The sequence below is a fragment of the Suncus etruscus genome, chromosome 7, assembly GCF_024139225.1.
Source record: "Suncus etruscus isolate mSunEtr1 chromosome 7, mSunEtr1.pri.cur, whole genome shotgun sequence".
Lineage (NCBI taxonomy): Eukaryota > Metazoa > Chordata > Mammalia > Eulipotyphla > Soricidae > Suncus > Suncus etruscus.
In genome coordinates, this window is record NC_064854.1 from 55,346,271 (window position 1) to 55,364,987 (window position 18,717).

Here is an 18,717-nt window from a genome sequence, read left to right on the forward strand (position 1 = left end):
GAGCGTGCCTCTGGGTGTAGCCCCACAACAAACAAATCAAAGAGCAGAGAGCTCTCCATTCAGTCTTCCAAGCTCCTTCGAAGAAGAAAGTGGGGGTGATTCCTACTCCCCCAGATTGCTGCCCCACAGGCCATTAGAACAACGCCCCCCCCCCCGACCTCCATCATTAGGGCTCCAGCACCTGCCCTTCTTCATTAGGAACCCCAGCCTCCTCCCCCATCAATAGGCCCTCCCAGATCCCGCCTCCATTAAATCCCCCCCAAAGGGCTCCAGCATCTACCCTCCTTCATTAGGACCCCAAGCCCCCCCCCCCCACCACCGTCCCCTCCAGCCTCCACGCCTTTAAGGTCCTGCCCTGCCCGCAGCCTGGGGCTTGCTGGATGATGGAGCGCAGGGTTCGGAGCCCGTCCCGGGAGGCCCGTGGACGGCCCGGCGGGTCCCCGCACCGCGAACACCGCGAACACCGGAGGCCCCAGGCCGAGCGCGGCCGCAGGGAGCGTGGCCGCCGTGAAGCTGGGCAGAAGCGGCCGGGCTCGGACTCGGGGCTCACGGCGAGCCCGCGGGAGCCCCCCGCGGCTGCCGCCACCGTGGTGGATGTGGACGAGGTCCGGGGCTCGGCGGAGGACGAAGGCACCGAGGCGGCAGCGCTGCTGGAGAGTGAGCGACAGGAGGAAGGTGGGGTGTCCCTTTGGGGTGGGGTAGGATGGGGACAGAGTGTAGAAAGAAGCAGGGTAACAACCACGGAATGCACCTGACACTCTTAAATACTCTCGCACCCAAGATACCCGCAGCCCACAAACTCAATGCATCCTACACCTTAAATTCAGTAACAGCCACAGCGGGCCACATCTGACTGCAGATGTCAGACCTTATACCTTGTAAAGACAGCAAATTTCATCCCAGGAACTACTAAATACAATAACTGTCCATCCATCTCTAACACCAGCAAATCAATACATCCAACACCCCTATAGACACTAATACCCACTAACTCCATCCTACTATTACTCACAACCTCTCACCACAGTAATCTGGGGCTAACTGTATCCACACCCCTTAAATTCGATATCCTGATGCATCTACAAGAGCATTAAATATACCCAACACTTCTGTAGGTCACAGGGACTCAGTCTTTTCAATGCTTCTAAATACTGTAATACCCACCAACTACATCACATAGCTAAAGACATCCAATATAACTAAAGACAGAAGCATAACTCAGTACATCCCTGTACATCTAAAGCCAATGATAAAAGTAAACTAAATGTGTCCACTCACCTCAAAGTGCCGTGAGATTATAGGGGCTGGGAGTATAGCATTGTGGTTAGGGTGCATTGCACCAGGCCTGGGTTCTGTTCCAGGTACCACACGATCCTCCAAATATCAGGAGTGGCCAAAGTAATCCCCAGAAGTAACCAAGCAGAGCTGAGCACCAGCAGGTAAAATAAAATGAAAAAGAACAAGAAAATAAGTAGAATTGATTCTTCTGCCTCCTGCAGGCACCAAGCCCTCTGGCCTAGGGCTCTGCGAGTGGCTTCTGGTTCTGGCAGCTCTGCTGTGTATTGTCCTCACCTTCCCCTTTTCCCATCTGGTTCTGCATGAAGGTGAGATTGGGGGGAATTCTTGGGCCCACACCCTGTTCAGGCTATGCTATGTCTTACATGCCTGTTGGCTCTGTGAGGCACACTGTCCCCCATCTTCTTACACCTCAGAGATATCAGACCTTCTCCTCTACCACCTCCTCTTCTCTTCACTCTGGGACAATCTGGCAGGACAGTCTCTGGCACTATCAGTCCATCTGATTGTCCTGCCATCTATCTATGTCTGTATCTTCATCTGTCCATTCATCCCTCTGTCTGTCCCTCCATCTGATTGTTCATCTATCCAATTCATGTCTGTATATACATCCATTCATTCATCTATTCCTTCATCTGTTTGTTCTTCCATCTAGCCATGGCTGTATCTCCATCTGTTCACTCACCTATCTGTCCCTCCATCTGATTGTCCTTCTATCTATCCATGTCTGTATATCCATCTGTCTATCCCTCCATCCCTGGTCCTTCCATCTCCCATCTGCCTGTATATCTACTCATCCATCTGATTATCCTTTCATCTTTGTATATCCATCCATCCATCCCTCTGTCTATCCATTCATCTATCACAGTTTGGGCAGCTAGGCGGTGTTGGGCATCTCAGAGATGCCTGCTGTGGAAGTCTTGGCCAGTCTGGAAGGCACTGGAGAAAACATTATTCCCTAAATTCCCCCAGGGGCAGAAATAGCCAGACCTAGGGGCAACCCTCAGTCTGGAGCACTGGGAGGGATTCTGGGATGCTGCTGGTTGTGCTCACTTTCTCCTTTGCCTCCTCCTGAACGTCCTCTTCTCCACTTCTATAAAGGGTGTGTGTTTCCCAAAAGCCTTTTCTGTAGTGCCAGGAAGAGTGTACAATGGGGAGGGCATTTGCCTTGCATATGACTGATCCAGGTTTGATCTCTGGCATCTCACAGGAATGATTCCTGAGTGAAGAGCCAGGAATTAGCCCTGAGCACAGCTGGTTGTGGCCCCAAAACAAAAATTGAAAAAGCCTTTTCTACCACGAATACACTGTCTCCCATGACATACGTTGATCAATTTATTAAAATTGTTTTGGGGTCATACCCATCAGTACTTGGGACTACTTCTGCCTCAGTGCTGGCGGGGGGGGGGGGGTCCCCAACAGTGTTTGGGAGACCATATGGAACCGGAGTTGAACCTGGGGCTCCAAAATGCAGAACATTTGCTCCAGCTCTTTACATCATTTCCCAGTTGCATGATTCTTTTTTTTTTTTTGGTCAGGTTGGGGGAGAGTCCTCCCAAGTAATGTTAGGGGGTCCTGGTGACTCAGTTCTTTCTCTGTTTATTGTTGTTGTTGTTGTTACATTGGAGATATAACTATTATTTGGGGCAAACACAGTCACACTCAGTAGTGCTCAGGGCTGGTTCTGCATTCAGGAACTCTTTTTTTTTTGTTTTTGTTTTTGTTTTTTGGGGGCCACACCCAGCGGTGCTCAGGGGTTTCTCCTGGCTGTCTGCTCAGAAATAGCTCCTGACAGGCACGGGGGACCATATGGGACACCGGGATTCCAACCAACCACCTTTGGTCCTGGATCGGCTGCTTGCAAGGCAAACACCGCTGTGCTATCTCTCCGGGCCCTGCATTCAGGAACTCTTTGGGACTGAACTTGGGTTCGCCACATGCAAGGCAAGTGCTTTCCCCACTGTCCTATCTTTCTGGCCCTGGCATCTTTTTTTTTTTTTTTTTTTTTTTTTTGGTCACACCCGGCAAGCGCTCAGGGAGTTACTCCTGGCTCTACACTCAGAAATCACTCCTGGCAGGCTCAGGGGACCATATGGGATGCCAGGATTCGAACCACCGACCTTCTGTATGCAAGGCAAACACACTACCTCCATGCTATCTCTCCGGCCCCAGGCCCTGACATTTTAATTAACAGGGTTTTGCTTTGTTTTTCCTTGATCCTCGAAGAGTTCTGATACTTTGGATTACTCCATGCAAAGGTGTTAGGAAGGCTTTTATTTTTCTTGCTGAGAAGTACTCACAAGTATTAAATTTACCTTTAGGTTGCGCAGGAGTATGAAAGAGTAATTATATTCCGGCTGGGACATCTTCTTCCAGGGAGAGCCAAAGGCCCAGGTGAGGAGTGCCACGACACCCCCTTGACCGTACTAACATTCTTACACCCACCCCCACCTCCACCCCCCACCCCCTCATCCATGTAGCCCAGTAGCCCAGACCTCAGCTGAAAGGCTCCAATTTAGTTTGGGGAATCTGCAGTTTTTCCCTACCTGCTACAGGAATCCCTAAGGGCCCTGGGAGGAGGTGGCAAAGAATCAGATGGCAGGGGCAGGTTGGCAGGAGGAACCCACATGCCATGGCTGATGTGGGGACACTAGTTCGAGAACACATATGTGTTCTATCCTGTGAATTATCTTCACCAAGCTTGGCTTGCCCAGAATCCAGGGTTCCAATGGCAGACTTGGAGGGAGACCAAGATCTGCATCCTGCGACCAGATTGGCCTTGAGTTGGTGGCATTTGTTTTTATGAGTTTTGTTTGTTTTTGGGTCACACCCACTTAGGGGTTGGTTACTCCTAGTGATGTGCTCAGAAATTATTCATGACAGAAGTAATTAGCCCAGGCAAGCTTGGGGGACCATATGGGATGCTGGGGTTGAACCCAGGATGGCTGCGTGCAAGGTAAATGCCTATCTGCTGTGCTATCACTCCAGTCCTTGTTTGTTTGGTGTTTTGTTTTGTTTTTATGTTATGAGACCACCCCCTATAGTACTCAGGGCTCACTTCTGGCTGATTTTTTCTGGGGCAGGGGGAGTAGGAGGGAGGAGCCATACTTAACAGTGCTCACTGGCTTACTCCTGACTTCACTCAGGGATCACTCCTGACACATTCAGATGACCAAACGGGATGCTGAAGATCAAACCCAAGTCAGCCTCAAACAAGGCATATGCCTTTCCCACTGTGCTATTGCTCTGACCCTCACTCCTAGCTCTGCTCAGGCATTACTCCTGGCTAGTCTGGGCTTGGCTGAGACTGGAGGTCCATATGTCGTGCCAGGTTTCGGCCCGGACCTCCTACATGTCCAGCCTGTCCTTCAGCCCCTTAAGCTTTTCTCGGCTCTCAGAAGTAATTATCTGAAGCCCAATACACATGAAGCCAGGTTTGAGGATTACTGATATTCCATAAATCAGCAGGAGACAGATGAATGAGACACGGTACTGCCCATTTTGGGGGATGATCCCCGTGTCTGGTTGGAGTAGTGCTCCCCTTTTACTCTCAAAGGGTCCCAACCCAAACAATAGGGAACATGTGTTCCTCTGCAAGAAGGACGCTGACGGTGAATGATGTGGTGTGTAACATCGGGGACCAAGAAAAACAATGCCACATGCAGCCAGATACTCCTTCAAAAGTTCATCCCGAAAAAGCTATCACTCTGGCCAGTTACCTATCACTCCTTCTTCTAGGCCTTTTCTTCTTCTTGCCCTGTCTGGACACTTGCCACACGGTAGACCTTCGGCTCCAGACCTTGCAGATCCCTTTCCATGAGGTAAGCAGAGAACTCCATTTGCTGGTCCCTAATGACCACCAGAACTCATGGAGTTCCCAGTGATAGGACAGTGAGTAGGGCTTACAGCTGGCTGACCTGTGGGCTTTGATCTCCACTATCCCTTAGGGTCCCCTAAGTACTGCTAAAAGCAATCCCTGAGCATGCAGAGGCAGGAGTCAGCCCTAAGCACTGCCGGGCATGGCCCCAAAACAAAATAAAAAAGTTTAAGGGAGGGCTGGAGAGATAGCATAGCAGTAGGGCGTTTGCCTTGCACGCAGTCAATCTAGGATGGACGACGGTTCGAATCCTGGCATCCCATATGGTCCCCCGTGCCTGCCAAGAGCGATATCTGAGCACAGAGCCCACAGAGCCAGGAGTAAACCCTGAGCACCTCTGGGTGTGATCCAAAAATAAACAAAAAAGAAATTCAAGGGGGCCTATGACACAGTGTAGGGTGTTTGCCTTCTTTGTGGCCAATCAGGGACAGAAATGGGTTTGATCCCCAGTATCCCATATGGTCCCTAAGCCTGCCAGTAGCAATTTCTTTTCTTTTCTTTTCAGCCACACCCGGTGATGCTCAGGGGTTACTCCTGGCTATGTGCTCAGAAATCGCTCCCGGCTTGGGGGACCATATGGGATACAGGGCGGTTGAATCTCGGTCCATCCTAGGCTAGCTAGCATGCGCAAGGCAGACACCTTATCACTTGTGCCACCGGTCCAGGATTTCTGAGCACAGAGCCAGGAGTAACCCTCAATGCTGCTGGGTGTGGCCCAAAAACTAAAAAAAAAAAAAAAAAAAAGGGGGGGGGGGGCGGGCGGTGGCGCTAAAGGTAAGGTGCCTGCCTTGCCTGCGCTAACCTTGGACGGACCGCGGTTCGATCCCCCGGTGTCCCATATGGTCCCCCAAGCCAGGAGCAACTTCTGAGCACATAGCCAGGAGTAACCCCTGAGCGTTACTGGGTGTGGCCCAAAAACCAAAAAAAAAAAAAAAAAAAAAAAAAAGGGGAGCCAGAGAGATAGCACAGCAGTAGGGCATTTGCCTTGCAAGCAGCCAATCCAGGATGGCGGTGGTCTGAATCCCCTGTGCCTGCCAGGAGCAATTTCTGAGCTCAAGCCAGTAGTAACCCTGAACACCGCTGGGTGTGACCTGAAAAGCAAACACCAAAAAAAAAAAAAAAAAAAAAAAAGAAAGAAAGAAAAGAAAGAAATTTCATGGTCCCTGGGAGATAGGACAGAGGGTTAGGCACTTACTTTGCAGGCAGTTGAGCTCAACTGGATCTAAACACCTCTAAGGCACCTGAGCCATAGCATAACAGGGAGTTTGCCTTGCATGCAGCTGACCCTGGTTCAATCCCCAGCATCCCATGTGGTCCTGCAAGCCTGCCAGGAGTGATTCCTGGGTGATTACTGGGTACAGAATCAGGAGTAACCCAAGTGCTGCTGGGTGTGGCTCCAAAACAAAACACACAAAATAAAACTTGCACCCAATCCTATTCCAAATAGAGATGTTGGTATTTTGAAGTGCCTTTTCAAACCTTATTTGTTGTTGTTATTGTTGTTGTTGTTGGGCCACACCTGACAGTGCTCAAGGGTTACTCCTGGCTCTGTGCTCAGAAATTGCTCCTGGAAGTCTCGGGGGACCATATAGGATGCTGGGAATCGAACTGGGGATCCGTCCTTATCAGCCACGTGCAAGGCATATGCTCTATCATTGAGCTATTGCTCCGGCCCTTGGCTGAATCTTTTTTTTTTTTTTTTTTTGGTTTTTGGGTCACATCCGGCGGTGCTCAGGGGTTACTCCTGGCTGTCTGCTCAGAAATAGCTCCTGGCAGGCACGGGGGACCATATGGGACACCGGGATTTGAACCAACCACCTTTGGTCCTGGATCGGCTGCTTGCAAGGCAAACGCCACTGTGCTATCTCTCCAGGCCCTTGGCTGAATCTTTAATGTGCCTTTAAGGTGGCCTCACACCTCATGGCCTCACCGGGACCCCCAGTCCTTTACTAAATAGTAGTGGAGACAGTGGGCATCCTCACCTTGTGCTGTGTCAGAGGGAAGGTTTGGAGACTCACTGTTTAGTGTAATACTGGCTGTGGGTTTGTTACAAACTTACTTGGGGATGTTTCCTTCTCTCCCTATTTTATTACTTTCTTTTTTTTTTTTTTGGTTTATTTTTTTGGCTTTTGGGTCACACCCGGCCGCGCTCAGGGGTTATTCCTGGCTCTGTGCTCAGAAATCACTCCTGGCAGGCTCGGGGGACCATATGGGATGCTGGGATTCAAACCACCAACCTTCTGCATGCAAGGCAAATGCTTTTACCTCCATGCTATCTCTCCAGCCCCTTTATTACTTTCTTGATCTTTGGGCCAACTCAGCAATGCTCAGGGGTTAGTCCTACCTCTGTGCTCAGGGATCATTCCTGACAGACTCAGGAAGGAGGCCCTATGGGATGCCGGGGGTGGAACTCGGGTTGGCTGTGTGAAGGCAAGCGCCATCCCTGCTGTGCTATCTCTCTGGTCTCCTCCTATTTTTCTTGCTTACTCTAATATCTGTCTTGGAGAGACTCCCTGGGAAGATACTGGACATTCCATTGCCCAGACAGGGCAAGGACGCTCTGGAGGAGGCTCTGCCACCAAGACGTGTTCTCCTATCTAGGTGGTGACCAAAGACCTGCTGATCATGGAAGTGGATGCCGTCTGCTACTACCGGATGGAGAACGCCTCCGCACTGCTCCGAGGGTTGGCCCATGTCCCCAGGGCAGTCCAGTTCCTGGCACAGACCACCATGAAGCGCCTCTTGGCCCATCGGACTCTTGCTGAGATTCTGCTGGAGCGGAAGAGCATCGCCCAGGAAGTGAAGGTGTTGGGGGAGCCAACAGAGATTGGTGCAAATGGGGGCAGGCTCAGGAAGAGGTCATCAAACCACCCTCTCAGCCCATCCTAGACATCAGCATGGGGGGGCTCTCAGGGAATGTCTGCCCCCATCCTTGACACAGTGGTTTCAGATTCATTCTTTTTATTTATTTTTTTCAGACTCATTCTTAAGTGTTCATGTAGCAGCATGTGGTGGTATAAGATGGAGCTAGGAGGAGCAGGGTGGGGTGGTAAATCTAGAGCAACAAGAGAGGCCAGACCCTGGGAGCTTCTGGTCTAGGAAGGGAAATAAGGGCCAAGGGATAGTCGAGTGGGGAGAGCACAGGCTTTGTATATGGCCAGCCTGGGTTCGATCCCCGGCATCCCATATGGTTCCCTGAACACCGCCAGAAGTGATACCTGAGCGTAGAGCCAGGAGTAAGCCCTGAGCATTGTCAGGTGTGGCCCCAAAATAGAACCAAAGAAAAATAGGGAATTAGCAAAGTTAAATGATGAGAGAGACGGGTAAGGGGGCACAAGGGGCTGAGTGCAGGTTTCTGACCTGTGGGAAGTCTCAGAGTCAATCCTACCCATGACATGGGCCCCTTGAGGACCATCAGGAATGACCCAGAGCACAGACCCAGGTGTAGCCCCTGAGTATCGCCAGATGTACCTCCCCAACAAAATAACAGCTCTGAGCCCATCCCGGGCCTTTGAAATAAAACTTTCTATAAAAAGAGGGGAACCATGGGCTGGAGAGATAGCATGAAGGAAAGGGGTTTGCCTTGCATGCTGAAGGTCAGCGGTTCGAATCCCAGCATCCCATATGGTCCCCTGAGCCTGCCAGGAGCGATTTCTGAGCATAGAGCCAGGAGCAACCCAAGTGTTGCCAGGTGTGACCCAAAAACAAAAACAAAAATAAAAAAAGGGGAACCAGCCACTGAGACTGACTGGACCGGAATGAAGGGGGGGGATAGGGGTTTCTCAGCAGCCTCACCCATGGGTGGGCCTGGTGCTGCTGCCTGTTGCACACTGGCATGGGGACCCAGGACAGGTGAGAACCAAGGGGCACCCAGCTGCCACATGGCAGTTATTCCAGGGTGACGTGGGCGATACTAGAGGCCATCCATGGGTGCCCTGGCACCAAGCTAGGTTGGGAGGGAACAAGGCAGCTAAGGGGACCCCTCCCTCACAAGAGGACCCAAGGCCTTGGTGGGGTTGATGGGCCCTGGCTGGGCTGGAGCAGACATTTAGCTGAGAAAACTGACCCACTGTGTGAGACCTGAGCCACTGCGCTAACTTTGCTACTAGGAAAAATACTGTGGGCTCCTAGGAGAAGGGAAGGAATGAGGAGCTGAAAGTAGAACAAAGTTTATTACTTACACTGACCCAGAAAATCAGCACACAGTGCTGGGTCACAAAGAGGTTTCTGGGGAGACTAAGGCAAGGATGGGGTGCAGGTCAGAGGCCACGCATTTCCTTCTATTGGGGAGCCAGAATTGCCAAGCAGGAATGGAAAGATGGGCAGACAGAAGGTGGAGAAAGGACAGAACTGACTAGTCCAGGGTCTGATGAACAGAGAGAGTTGCCTGCAGGGTTGGGTGGAGTGGGACTTGGTGGAGCGGGGCTCACAGGGAAGGAACAGGTCAGGGAACGTTCACTAAGGGCAAAGCAGAGGAATTTCATACTGAAGCGCAGGGTCTCCTCTGCAGTGCTTCACTGATGCCCAGTTTTTCTCCACAGGTTGCCTTGGACTCGGTGGCTTGTACCTGGGGGATCAAAGTGGAGAGAGCCGAAATGTGGGTAGGAGACTGGCTACAGAGGATGCCAGGAAGCATGGAGGGAGCAAGTGGGGAAAATTTGAGGGAAAAATTTGGGGGGGGTGTTTTGGGCCACACCCATCGGTGCTCAGGGGTTACTCCTGGCTATCTGCTCAGACATAACTCCTGGCAGGCATGGGAGACTATGTGGGACGCTGGGATTCAAACCAACCACCTTAGGTCCTGGAGTCGGCTGCTTGCAAGGCAAACACCACTGTGCTATCTCTCTGGCCCCAGAGGGGAAAATTCTTGCTGGGAAAAAATCCTCAGTGAATGAGGCCCAGAGTTACATTTGCAGAAATGTAGGGGAGAGGAGAAAAGAGGAAAAACAATTTACTGATTTTCTAATTTCTCATTCATTTGCATATTGTTTTTTGCTTGTTTGGGTGTTGGTTTTGGGGTCATACCTAGAGATGCTTAGGACTTAGTCTGCATTCAAGGATCACTCCTAGAGATGCTCAGAGAAATAAATATATGGGATGCCAGGGATCAAACTTAGGTTGGCTACTGGTAAGGCAAGCACCTTACCCACTGTACTGTCACTTCAGCCCTCACTTGTATATTTTGAAAGTTGCAGTGGTAGGGCAGGGGAGGCGGCTCAAAGGGCTGGAGCACATGTTTTCATGCAGAAGGCCCAGGGTTTAATCCTTGGTACCACATGGTTGAGAGTGTGGGGAGAAAAAAAGATACGAATATTTTTGTTTGTTTGTTTGTTTTTGGGTCACACCCCGGTGGTGCTCAGGGGATTACTCTTGGCTCTATGCTCAGAAATCACTCCCCTGGCAGACTCGGGGGACCATATGGGATGGGATGCCAGGATTCGAACCACCGTCCTCCTGCATGCAAGACAAACACCCTACCTCTATGCTATCTCTCAGGCTCTGAATATCTTTTTTTTGTTTGTTTGCTTGGTTTGGGTTTTTTGGGGGGTCATACCCAGTGATGCTCAGGGTTTAATCCTAGCTTTGCACTAAGGAATCACTCTTGACAATGCTAGGGGACCATTTGGGATGCCAGGGATAGAACCCAGGTTGGCCTCCCATTCCAAGACAGAGTGGGAATCTGCTGGATTCTGGAGCCCATGGTGGGGAGAGGCAGGGCAAGTGTGTGTCCCTGATAGCCTTATGTCACTGGGCCAGCTCTTCAGCCCCCCATTTTCCCTTTCAGTAAGGACGTGCGGCTGCCTGCTGGCCTCCAGCACTCGCTGGCTGTGGAAGCAGAAGCGCAAAGACAGGCCAAAGTGCGGGTGAGTATGCTGATGTGCGCAGGCCCCCAAACCCCAGCACTCCTGCATTTGGGTTGTCCCACTAGCCCCAAGAACCCTAGAGCTAGCCACTCCTACACAACAGACCCACTGGATTTCCAGACCACCCTTCTACATGCTTCAGGTGGTGCCAGGGACTGAACCCAGGGCTTCACACATGGAAGGTGGGTACTTGGAGCACTTGAAGGAGAGTCTGTGGGGTGCTCCCTTCCTTTCTGACAGACTTGGCCCTTCATGGTGTACTTGTTCGCCACCACCTTGCTGCACTGGTGACTCATCTTTTTTCTAGAAAATTCTGCATTGAAAACCCCATCTCTCTCTTTCTCCTTCCTCCCTTCCTCCCTCTCTGTTTTTGAGCCATACCCCTCCCCACATAGTGCTTAGTGGTTACTTCTGGCTCTGCGCTAAGGCATTACTGAAGACCTTAAGTGATGCTGGGATCAAACTTGGGTTGTTCACATGCAGGGCCAGGACCCTCCCTGTGTGCTTTGGCTCCAGCTGAACCCCCAAAACCCACTTCTTTGGGGATTTGACAGCTCCAAACCTGGGTCTTCTCCTTACAGCTTCCCTCTGCTGTTGCTACAGAACTTTTACCTTCTGTAGTATCAGAGGTCACACGTGGCATAATTGGTATGCAGGAAGCGGTGGGAGTGCCTGCCTCTGGACCATCCCCAGTCTCTTCTCTAGAAGGCTGGAAGTGGACCCTCGTACCAAGTCTTCCAGGGCCATAAGACAGGATTAATAATTCCCTGGGCATTTGCATTCCTGCCCTCTTCCCCTTGGTTTTATTTTTTTGTTATCTTTATTTATTTATTTATTTGTTTATTTATTTATTTATTTATTTATTTGTGTGTGGTTTTTGGGTCACACCCGGCAGTGCTCAGGGGTTACTCCTGGCTCCATGCTCAGAAATTGCTCCTGGCAGGCACGGGGGACCATATGGGATGTCGGGATTTGAACCGATGACCTTCTACATGAAAGGCAAACACCTTATCTCCATGCTATCTCTCCGGCCCCTTCCCCTTGGTTTTAAGGTTGGGTACCGACAACTGCAGCTGATACACAGCACCCCTGGATTGTGTCCAACTAAAGTGGAATGACGGAGGGGCCAGCACTATAACACAGCTGGGAGGGAGCTGGCCTTGCACGCAGCTGACCTGGGTTCGGGTACAGGCATCCCATGTGACCTGAGCACCACTGGGGTGTGGCTCCCCCAAGTAAAATAAATACAGTAAAGAGGGGTCGGAGAGATAGCATGGAAGTAGCGCGTTTGCCTTGCATGCAGAAAGACGGTGGTTCGAATCCCGACATCCCATATGCCCTGCCAGGAGCGATTTCTGAGCATAGAACCAGGAGTAACTTCTGAGCGCTGCCGGGTTGACCCCTTCCCCCAAAAAAATCCAAAAAATAAAAAAATACAGTAAAGAGCGGTGCCGGCCCCTGCGTGCTGACGGCGGCCCTTCCTCACAGGTCATCGCGGCCGAAGGGGAGAAAGTAGCCTCCGAGTCCCTGCGTTTGGCAGCTGAGACCCTGGCCAGCTCCCCGGCGGCCGTGCAGCTGCGCTGTCTGCAGGCCCTGCAGGCTCTCTCTGCGCAGGCTCCAGCCACGCTGGTGCTGCCTCTGCCCCTGGACCTGCGCAGCAGCCTCGCGGCGCCCGGAAACAGACCAACGGGCCCCGACAGCCTCCCCTTCCCCAGTCCCTCCACACCCCTCATCGGGCCCCTGAAAGCCAGGAGGAAGGACTCCCCAATGCTCTAGGGGGGTCGGGAAGGGAGCGGGGAGGCGAGGGAGGGAGGGAGGGAGGGAGGAAGGGAGGAAAGGAGGAAGGAAGGGAGGGAGGGAAGGAGGGAGGAAGGGAGGGAGGGAGGGAGGGAGGGAAGGAGAAGGGAGGGAGGGAGGGAGGAAAGGGAGGGAGGGAAGGAGGGAAGGGAGGGAGGGAGGGGGGAGGGAAGGAGGGAGGGAGGAGGAAGGAAGGAAGGAAGGAAGGAAAGAAAGAAAGAAAGAAATATTCTAGGCAGGGCTTGTGGAAGTGCCATTTGGTCTTGGAAATAAATGGCCCGAATTTCCAGGGCTGGCTCTGGCCCATAGTCCTCTGCAGGGATTCCAAGTGCCTCGTGGGGTCCATCCTGAGGCCCTTTCATCCCCCCATATGGACAACTGTATCCCACACACCAGACATGGCACAAAAACTCACCCAGTGAAAGAATCCCTAAAAGATGGTTTTCACAGAGACTATATTTGTACTTGTCTTTTTTTTGTGCAGGGGAGGTTGGTGGATCCCACCCAGCAGTGCTCAGGGATTACTCCTGGTTCTGCACTCAGGAATAACTCCTGGCAGGGCTTGGGACCCTGTGGGATGCCAGGGATCAAACTTGGCAAAAGCTGTATTCACTGAGCATATGCATAGCAAACACCTTCCCAGCTATACTAACCTCCAGCCCCTCTTTTCCTTGTAGTTTGGGGGCTGTCCCTGCCTGTGCTCTGGGGCTACTCCCAGTACAGTTGGTCAGGCTGCTCAGCCCTCTGCCAGTGGCTGTCCACCCATTCCTCAGGAGAGTCTTGTGAAGGATATTTTTCCATTTAAAATGTTCCAATGCTGGCGCCAGAGAGATAGCAAAATGGTAGGGAGTTTGCCTTGCATGCAGCCTATCCAGGACGGAAGGTGGTTTGAATCCCAGCATCTTATATGGTCCCCCAAATCTGCCAGGAGCAATTTCTGAACACAGAGCCAGGAGTAATCTCTGAGCACCACCGGGTGTGACCCAAAAACAAAAACAAATGTTCCAATGCTCTTAGATATACAGGCATCCAGAAAATAAGCTTAGCTGGAGAGATGATAGTTGTTGGGTTACTGATCCTACCCTAATCAATATTTGTACTCTACCCTAGGATAGTATATGGGATTATTCCTTATTTGGTATTCTTCTCCCACCCTAGGGTGGGACCTGATTCTTGTCAATACAAGCAGGGGTCTGAGGAAGGCAGGGGCTCATTCTTCGGTCTTCTTTCACGGAGCTGTGTTCCTTCTTAGGAACAGAAAGCTTGGGTGGTTTGAATTTCTTGCTTGAGCACTGAATTTCCTAAACCCATTCTTGTACCTCTTCACTGTGTGAATTATTTCCTGAGGATCTCTACAACTGGAATTATTCCCCCTGCCCCAATTGGACAGAGGAATGGAAACTTTCTTTCCTGTCTGGGAGCTTGGTAGGAATCAAACCTCAATCTATCTCCTAGAGAATGTGACTCTTCAGATAGTATCAGGAGAGCAGTGGAAAAAAGTGAGTTAGGGGCTGGAGCAATAGCATAGCAGGACAACAAAATTGCCTTGCCTGTGGCTGACCCCAAATTGGTTGGTCCCTGGCATTCCATATAATGCCCCGAGCATCACCAGAAGTGAGTTCTGAGTGAAAAGCCAGGAGTAACCCAAGTGCTGCCAGGTATGTCCCCCAAACAAAAAGACGTGACTAAGGGACCCTAAATTTCTAGTTACCAGAATGCTGGCATCATAGGGAACACGCTTTTGGTGGGATGCTGTAATCATTATTTTTGTTTTGTTTTGTTTTGTTTTGGGCCACACCCAACAGCACTCAGAAGTTATTCCTGGCTTGCTCTCAGAAATCACTTTTGGCAGGCTTGGGAGACCATATGGGATGTCGGGGATAGAACCCAGGTCAGCTGCTTGCAAGGCAAATGCACTACCCACTGTGTTATTGCTTGATTCCTGTAATCACTCTTTTATCTGCACCTTCTCCCAGATGAAGAAGGTCCAGAGACTTAGTATCAACTGCAGCTTTGATAAGAGAAAATCCTGACCAGGAAAGATTAGCATAGACAAGTAATTATCCTCTTCCCTTCTTCATCCAGTGGTTCTGGTACTAAATAATAGTGTACTTGGAGAACAGTTAGGGCTATCAGTCCATGAGGCTGTGAGCTTCCTGATTCCTCCTTTTCTCTCTCTGTCTCTTATGGTTTTTTTTTTTGTTTGTTTGTTTTTTGGGCCACACTTGGTGATGCTCAGGGGGACCACACTTGGTGATGCTCAGGGGTTACTCCTGGCTGTGCACTCAGAAATTTGCTCCTGGTTTGGGGGACCATATGGGATGCCAGGTCTGTCCGAGGTCTGTCCTGGATCAGCTTCGTGAAAGGCACTATGCACTATTGCTCCAGCCCCTCATGTGTTTTTTTTTTTTAATCCTTATAGTGGCCCTGCTTCATCTCTGTTCAACCTGGGGCTGGTTCCTGGAAAAGGGGCCTGAGGGATAGCACAGTAGGGAGGGCACTGATCCCAGTTCTATCCCCAGCATCCTACAGGGTCCCCCTATCACCACCAAGAGGAATTCCTGAGTGGAGAGCCAGGAGTCAGCCCTGGGTATTGACACAAAACAAAAGCAGGGGCCGGAGCGGTGGCACAGTGGTAAGGCGTCTGTCTGCCTTGTCCGCGCTAGCCTTGGACGGACCACGGTTCGATCCCCCGGTGTCCCATATGGTCCCCCAAGCCAGGAGTGATTTCTAAGCACATAGCCAGGAGTAACCCCTGAGCATCACCAGGTGTAGCCCAAAAACAAAAACAAACAAACAAAAACCAAAAAGCAAAGAAAGAAAATGCTGAAATCACTTGCACAAAAGATATCAATGTTCTTCCATAAAATACTGCTCCTGGCATGAACTGCTCCCTGGGATGGATTCAGAGCCCAAAGTGGCCCAGAGAAAGCATGCCTCACCATGGCTCAGGGCTGTGGCAACCAGCTCCATGCATCCTCTTCAGTCTCCTCTCTCTCTCTCTCCATCGACCACCTCGCCTGTGCCCGCAGCTCACTCTCCAGTTCCTGGATTCTGATGAGGGTGTAAAGAAGCTTCTCGTTCGCCTCCTCGAAATTCTCCTCAGCTTGTCTGGCTCGGTTTTCCACCTGCCTGAAGTGGGCAGAGTGGGGGTGGGGGTCAGAGGGCAGCCTGTGAAGAGTGAGGGAAAGACAGTGCCCAGAAGAAAGGGGTAGACAAGCCCTAGAGGGCTCATGAGGGGAGGCAGCCCCCAAATTGGGAAGTCTGGGGGTTCTGGAGTCAAGTATTATGGCTAAAATCCCTTATTATTATTATTATTATTATTATTATTATTATTTGTTGTTGTTGTTGTTGTTGTTGGGTCACACCCGGCAGTGCTCAGGGGTCAATCCTGGCTCTGTGCTCAGATATCCCTCCTGGCAGGCTCGGGGGACCATATGAGATGCTGGGATTCAAACCACTGTCCTTTTGCATGCAAGGCTAATGCCTTAACCTTCATGCTATCTCTGCCCCCCCCCCAATTATTAATGAAATCAGACTTTATTTTGTTTGTTTCTATTTTGGGGTCACACCCAGTGGCACTCAGGGGTTGGTTACTCCTGGCTCTGTGCTCAGAAGTCGCTCCTGGCATTCTCGGGACCATATGGGATGCTGGCATTCAAACTGGGGTTCATCCTGTGTTGACTGTGTGCTAGGCAAATGCCTTACTGCTGTGTGGCCTCAAAAACAAGCAAAGAGAACAAGAACTCAGGTACCTCTTTCCCTAATTTTTGGGTTCTCTTCATGGATGTCACCTGACAACTCATCCCAAATGTGTCCCCTCTCTGCAGCACCCAGCAAGGCAGATAAATGTGAGGGCCCAAGAGACAGCTCAGTGGGCAGGCTTTGCACACAGGAGGCCCAGCTTCAGTCTTTAGCACTGATGATGGTCCACACTTAGCCTGGAGCTCCACCAGTATAGCCCACAAACAAATGAACAAACAAAAATATTTTATTTTTTTTATTTGATTTGGGGCCACACTCAGTGGTGCTCAGAGATTATTCCTGGCTCTGTGCTCAGGAGTTATGCCTGGCAGTGCTCAGGGGACCATATAGGATGCTGAGGATTGAACCCACATCAGCCATTGACAAGGCAAATACCCTTCTTACTGTGCTATCACTCCAGTCCATCAAGAAAACCAGCCTAGGGGCCGGGGAGGTGGCGCTAGAGGTAAGGTGTCTGCCTTGCAAGGGCTAGCCAAGGAAGGACCGCAGTTCGATCTCCCAGCGTCCCATATGGTCCCCCTAAGCCAGGGGCAATTTCTGAGCGCTTAGACAGGAGTAACCCCAGAGCATCAAAAGGGTGTGGCCTGAAAAACCAAAAAAAAAAAAAAAAAAAAAAAAAGAAAACCAGCCTAAGCTATGCTCCTAAATGAGACACTGAGACAATGACAGTCTGTGTATGCATGTTTGTATGTGTGTTTATACTTGAGTGTGTGTATGTGTGTATATGTGCATGTGTGCGTTTGTGTGTGTGTGTGTGTGTGTGTGTGTGTGTGTGTGTGTGTCTGAACCAGCCCTCCTAATCCAGTTCCTTGGCCACACTGATCTCTGCTGCCCTTAGACCCCAGGTCATGGGGTGGCATTTCACTCAGCCCACAGCACTTTCTCCTGGTTCTATTCTTTTTCTTTTATTTTTATGTTTCGGGGTGATACTCATGACTCACTCTGGGCCCTGCACTCAAAGGTCACCTCTGGCGGGACTTAGGGGGTTCTATGGGGTGCTGAGGATTGAACCAAGGTTAGCTGTATGCTCAAATCTAAATGGATTAAAGACCTTGATATCAGGCCTGAAACTATAAGGTATATAGAACAACTTGTAGGTAAAACACTCCATGACATTGAGACTAAAGGCATCTCAAGGAGGAAACAGCACTCTCCAAATAATTCAAAGCAGAGATAAACTGATGGGACTTTATTAAGCTGAGAAGCTTCTGCGCCTCAAAGGAAATAGTGCCTAGGATTCAAAAGTCACCACAGAATGGGAGAATTATTCACCCAATACCCATCAAATGAGGGTGCGAATATCTAAAAAAATAACAAGGTATTGACAGAACTTAAAAGGAAAAAAAAACATGGGCCTGGAGAGATAGCATGGAGGTAAGGCATTTGCCTTTCATGCAGAAGGTCACTGGTTCAAATCCCAGTATTCCATATGGTCCCCTGTGCCTGCCAGGAGTGATTTCTGAGCATGGAGCCTGGAGTAATCCCCGAGCACTGCTGGGTGTGACCCAAAAACCAAAAGAAAAAAGAAAAAACAGGGGCTGTAGAGATAGCACAGCAGAAGGATGGTGGTTCGAACCCTGGCATCCCATATGGTCCCCCGAGCCTGCCAGGAACGATTTCTGAGTGTAGAGCCAGGAGTAACCCCTGAGCGCTGCTGGGTGTGACAGAAAAAAAAGAGAAAGAAAGAAAGAAAGAAAGAAAGAAAGAAAGAAAGAAAGAAAGAAAGAAAGAAAGAAAGAACGAAAGACAGACAGAAAGAAAGAAAGAAAGAAAGAAAGAAAGAAGAAAGAAAGGAGGGAGGGAGGGAGGGAGGGAGGGAGGGGAGGAAGGAAGGAAGGAAGAAAGGAAAGAAAGAAGGAAAGAAGGAGAGAAAGAAAGAGAGAGAGAAAGAAAGAGAGAAAGAAAGAAAGAAAGAAAGAAAGAAAGAAAGAAAGAAAGAAAGAAAGAAAGAAAGAAAGAAAGAGAAAGGAAAGAAAGAAAGAAGAAAGAAAGAAAGAAAGAAAGAAAGAAAAGAGAAGAAAGAAAGAAAGAAAAGAAAGAATGAAAGAAAGAAAAAAGAAAGAAAGAAAGAAAGAAAGAAAGAAAGAAAGAGAAAGGGGGGCTGGCAAGGTGGCGCTA

The 18,717-nt window shown here is 50.2% G+C and overlaps 2 protein-coding genes and 1 long non-coding RNA gene across 3 annotated transcripts in view; 1 reads left to right on the forward strand and 2 right to left on the reverse strand.

The window, feature by feature from the left end:
* The first annotated feature begins 383 nt into the window (after positions 1–383).
* On the forward strand, positions 384–12,813 carry NPHS2 (NPHS2 stomatin family member, podocin). The gene is given in 9 exon segments (XM_049776547.1): positions 384–675; positions 1,500–1,585; positions 1,587–1,604; positions 3,618–3,690; positions 5,035–5,117; positions 7,775–7,978; positions 9,715–9,770; positions 10,959–11,037; positions 12,526–12,813. Coding segments are annotated over 9 exon segments (1,179 nt in total).
* LOC126013559 (uncharacterized) lies at positions 9,327–12,592 on the reverse strand. Its single transcript, XR_007497536.1, has 2 exons — positions 12,475–12,592; positions 9,327–9,740 (listed from the first exon to the last, which is right to left on the reverse strand). It is a non-coding gene; the product is annotated as an uncharacterized LOC126013559 (long non-coding RNA).
* Positions 12,814–15,782: 2,969 nt separating the features above from the next.
* The window catches only part of AXDND1 (axonemal dynein light chain domain containing 1), a 39,353-nt gene continuing 36,418 nt past the window's right edge, over positions 15,783–18,717 (reverse strand). The window contains 1 exon segment of the mRNA XM_049777585.1: positions 15,783–15,966. Coding sequence (XP_049633542.1) covers positions 15,783–15,966 — 184 coding nt within the window.